Below are 4,845 nucleotides of genomic sequence, written 5' to 3'. Positions count from 1 at the left end.
GGCATTCCTCCTCCGTGTGGTTCAGCTTGTGGCAATAGCCACACTTCTTGCCGGATTTCGGCTGCTTCCCATTCGATTTCGATGTTGACGGCATACCTGACAGCTTGGCGGCAAGCGCGTGCTGCGATCCCTCCTTGAGGCGTTCGCGCTCTTCGGTAAGAATCTGGTTTGTGACCGTCTCCGTGGTGAGCTTGTCGCTCGTCGACATGAGGATGGTGCGAAGTACTGAATATGATGGAGGGAGCGATGTGACCATGGCGACCGCGATCAGCGAGTCTTCGAGTGGCTGTCCAAGGGTGGCCAGAATGTTGGCCTTTTGGACCATGCCATCGAGCTGTACCTCCATACCGGTCTCGTCAGAGAGGGTACCACGGAATAGCTCACCGATGAGGTACGCTATCGTCTGTTTCCCCTTCCCCTCATACCGCGCGGCGAGTTTGTCCCATACAGACTTCGCCGTCTTCTCGTACATGATGCCGCTCAGAGGCGTATCTTTGAGTGTGAGCGTGATCTGCGCCTTTGCGTCTTGATCCTTGTCATCCCATTCGGCCTGCTTGTCAGGTTCAGAATCTGCAGGTCGAGATTCCTTACCCTGGGTGATGTTCCAGAGTTTCCTGATGCGTAGCACCGTCTCGAGACGGAACTTCCATTGCTGGTAGTTTGCTCCATCATCCTCGAGGAATGGTATGTTGTAGAGGCGGTTTGAGCCGAGAGAGAGTTTGACAGATTTGGACATGGCGTGAGAGGGTGTGGAGTGAGAAGGTGTAGACTGTGGTGCAGGAGGTGCTGGTGTGGGTGCTGGTCGAAGAGAGAAGATTTAAAGGAGTGTGAGCACAGTGGAAGCCTCAATGAGTGGACAGGTTGGTGTGTAGCTCCGGGGCTCATAACCTATTGTCCGAGGTGAAAATTTACGAGGGCTGTAGACACATAGGAATGAGTGACTCAGCCTCGATGTATGATGCGAGTGCTATATAAATACCTGTAGACACATAGGAACGAGTGACTACAGTGTATAAGTAAAAGCATGTAAGGAATCCAGTAGGTACTTACCTCAGCCTCGATGTATGATGCGAGTGCTGAGGTAGCAGGAAAAGATCGAGCGCGCTTGTGGCTATATGATTACATAAGCGAATGCGCGCAGAACGTCTAAGTCCGTGTCCCACTGGACATAAAGTCCGTATGACTTCCAACACCTCTGGTATATCTTCGGCTCCCGTGGCAGTCTGGCATGCGGAGAGGAATGCAAAATCAGCGGAGTCATAGGACTGAGAAATGATCTGTGAGAGCTTCAAAGACCCTCCATGCAGTATGAACGAGCTTTTCGTCGGCTCGCTCTTATTCTGCACTCCGTGGCAGGCGAGATGAACCCAGCTGTATTGTTTCAGATTTTCGAGAACGGCGTCTGCTGTCCCTTCCGCATCATCCAGCGCATAGGAGGAAATATTCACGCTGCTAGCCAGCTGTCGGACTTTGTCTACCTCTACCGAGGCATTTGGCAGCGTAGCAGACTGGCTGATGGTAAGGAGACCACGGAAATCGCCTTTTGCAGCAGGCGCCTTGTCTTCAAGCTTGAGAGCAGCCAAGGTAGGAGTGTATGAAGAGGCCACATAGTCTGATGTTTTGAAGCCAGGATCGTTTGTCGTGTATTTTCCGGCAGCATGAAGAGGAAGAAATGCTAATGGACCTGTAGGGCACCACCACAGGCGCGGAGGATCGCCTGTCTCTGTGATCTGGGTATGGTATGAGCGACGTTTCGATGTCCTGAGGCTATCCAAGGGCAAGTCTTGAAGAAGCGATACTCACCGAATATCCCAGTTTTTGCAAAACTGGCTGTACGATAGATGCCCACAGCTCAGATAATATGCTATCCACGGTCTTGTAATCAGTCGAGACCATTTGTGCACCACGATCGTCTCTCTTGCGGATCCCAGAATTGGTCAGGAAGCGCTCAAGCGCTGACTGCAAACGATATATTCCATGCTGGCGCAGAGAAAGAGGAACAAGAGTGATGTCATTTGATCCTCCGTTGACGATCAGCGCATCGCAGCGGAGTACATGGACGTTGAGAATGACAATTGGTCCGCAGCGCAACGCGCCCAAGATGTCTGCGGATGACTTTGGGCGTAAGAATCCCTCCAATCCTGGGAGCTGTCTTGCTTCGGATACCAGCCTCTCCCATTCTTCCGCCCACCGGTGATGTTGCTGTGTAGCCTGCTCTATTGTGCAGGGCACTTTTTTCCGTCCTCCATCGGACAGACTCCTCGTGCCGGCCTCGTCCAACGCTTTAGAGATGCGCTCGAGATCTTTCGCGAGCTCGGGCGCCATCGTGCGTAAGTCGTCCATCGGGGTGCGAAGATGCATAAGCTGTCCCCAGACGATAGCGCGTGCTTGCTCTAACCACTCTAACGCGAGTTCAACTCTATTAGCATTGATTGCTACGGCTGCAGCTTCATTAGCGATCTTCCCAAAGGACGCCAGCCGCGCGTGCCGTGCATTTATCGTCTGTCCGACCCAGGCAAGACGAGGCATGAGGTCCAGAGCTGTAGCATATCCATCCAAAGATTGCGCAACATCGTCTCGCTTATGCTGACTGACCGCGCGCGCCCACCCGAGAGCAGCATCGAAACGATGTTCAGGTTCTCCATTGGTGGAAAGGGCGGCTTCACGGAAATGTAAAATTGCCACGTCGAGATCATTGACCTCAGGCTCCTTTGGCAGGCGCTCATACCTCTCCATCAAAGCGACAGCTAGACTATGGAGACATCCCGGCTTCCGAGCATGACCCTCTGGTATCAACCGCACAGCAGACTTGAGTGTTGTGATGGCCTGGTCAATGTCCCCTACGCTGCCAGATTGATGAAAACGCCGCGCATAGGAAGCGCCCAGGTTCATTAACCACATGGATTTATCCATATCATCGTCTGAGGTTGAATGAGCGGCCTCTGATTGCATGGTAATGGCATCTAAAAGATCCTGCTGATCACCAGATAGCTGATAGCGACGATAATGTGCCACTCCAGCATTGTTTAATCGTGTGGCCCTGTCCCTATGTCCAGGAGAGGTAAGTTGTAAGGCCAACTGATGATGTGACACGGCATTATCAAAGTCTGAGAGACCTTTGGCGCGAAGCATATACGCGTTTGCGAGATTGTTATGCCAGAGATGGAGATCCGCATGATCGCATGGAGTAAGTCGAATCGCCTCCGTATGCGTATCAATTGCTCGATTGATGTCTGCCGTCTCTCCCAGCAGCTTAAACCGAGCTGACAGTGCGTTTGCCAGGCCAACTAAACGTTCAGCCTTCTGCGCGTAATCAGCCGGAGTTATACTGATTGAGCCCTCTTCAAGTGAAATAGCCTTGTCAATATCCTCCAAACTGCCGTGATATCCATAACGAGCCAATAATGATTCTGGTAGGTTGCTCATGTGAACGGGTTTGTCTGGATGGCCGTCTGGAGCGTGATTTACGGCATTCTGATGCGCATCGATGGCTCTGTCAATGTCTTTCAGGTTCCCAAGAAGATCGAATCGACGCAAGAACGAGATGCCGAGGTTGTTTGAGAAAAGGGCTTTGTCTGAATGACCATCCGGTACGAGAGACAATGCCTCTGTATGGGCGAAAATCGCCTCCTCGACATCCGATATATTCCCCAAGTATTCAAAGCGGCGTAAGCACGAGGTCCCTAGGTTGCTCAGGCACTTGGACCTCCCTGTATGACCTTTGGGAGCCATTTGTAAAGCCATTTTGAAGGCAGTGATAGCGCTATCGATGTCTGGCATCTTGGAAGTGCGTTCAAAACGCCCCAAGAAAGCAGTACCGAGACTGTTGAAGTATTCGTGCCGGTCGACGTGACGATCAGGGATTAGCCGTGTGGACTCTTCAATGATAGAGACGGCACGATCGATATCTGTGAGCTCTCTGAACCGTTGAAATCTGCTCAATAATGCCACCCCGAGGTGGTTCATATAGGAATATCTTGCTGCGTGGTCTTCTGTGGTGGATCGAAGCACCTTTTCGTGCATTTCCACGGCCCGGTCGATATCTACGCTCTCCCCAAGTCGCTTGAAGCGGCTGATAAGGGATATCGCGAGATTGTCAAGACGTTGCGACATCCTCCTATCATCCTCTCCCGTTCCCCCGACTGCAGCTTCGAGAACAGAGATCGCCCTACGAATTTCGTTCAGCTCCCCAGATTGATCGAAACGGTATTTCAGTGCCATCCCCAGGCTCCCCAAGTAAGTGGCTTTGTTTTGGTCGTCCGGTGTGAGCTGGATAGCATTTTCGTATGCCGTCACTGCTGCGTCGATGTCCACGGTGTCCCCGAAACGCAAGAATCTACGCGTATATGCATTGCCTAGGTGCTGCAAACGGCCGGGAAGCTCTTCACTATCATCCTTCGTGAGCCGAATAGCGGCTCGATGAGTGTTGATTGTCTTTTCAATGTCACTTTGCTCTCCGAGGAGTTCAAAGCGGCGCAAAAGTATATGGCCATAGTTGGACAAGTATCCCGGCTTGTCATCATGCGCGTCGGGGATTGAAGCGACTGCCTTTTCACCAGCATCAATCGCTTGCTGGAGATCAGCAGCATCTCCACAGAGCTCAAAACGTGACAACAACAAGAAGCCGAGCTGGGTTAAATTTCCGGCTCGCGAAAGGAGATCACTAGGAGAGATGATTTTCTCGTATATGGAGATAGCCCGATCCAGATCGCGCCGCGTTCTTGTCCTATCGGCACGATCTGACAAGGCTTGCGCTAGCATTCCGAGACGGTGTTGGTGCAGTGGATGTACCTCCGAAGTGAGTCTTACGCTATCGTTGAGAGCTGAGATTGTCATGTTTAAGTC

General features: G+C 51.9%; 1 protein-coding gene across 1 annotated transcript in view; it reads right to left on the bottom strand.

The window, feature by feature from the left end:
* The window catches only part of LAESUDRAFT_685830 (TPR-like protein), a gene marked incomplete at its 3' end in the record, with an annotated part of 7,389 nt that extends 2,544 nt beyond the window's left edge, over window positions 1-4,845 (bottom strand). Inside the window, exons 1-2 of the mRNA XM_040905905.1 lie at window positions 1,800-4,845; window positions 1,194-1,717 (exon numbers count right to left, since the gene is read on the bottom strand). Of these exons, the coding sequence (XP_040759782.1) occupies window positions 1,194-1,717; window positions 1,800-4,836 (3,561 nt within the window). The 5' untranslated portion in view covers window positions 4,837-4,845. The remainder of the gene's footprint in view (window positions 1-1,193; window positions 1,718-1,799) is intronic.

Source organism: Laetiporus sulphureus, assembly GCF_001632365.1.
Source record: "Laetiporus sulphureus 93-53 unplaced genomic scaffold LAESUscaffold_52, whole genome shotgun sequence".
Taxonomy (NCBI): Eukaryota; Fungi; Basidiomycota; class Agaricomycetes; order Polyporales; family Laetiporaceae; genus Laetiporus; species Laetiporus sulphureus.
Note: the sequence above shows the minus strand (reverse complement) of the source record. Positions and strands in the feature narration are given on the sequence as shown.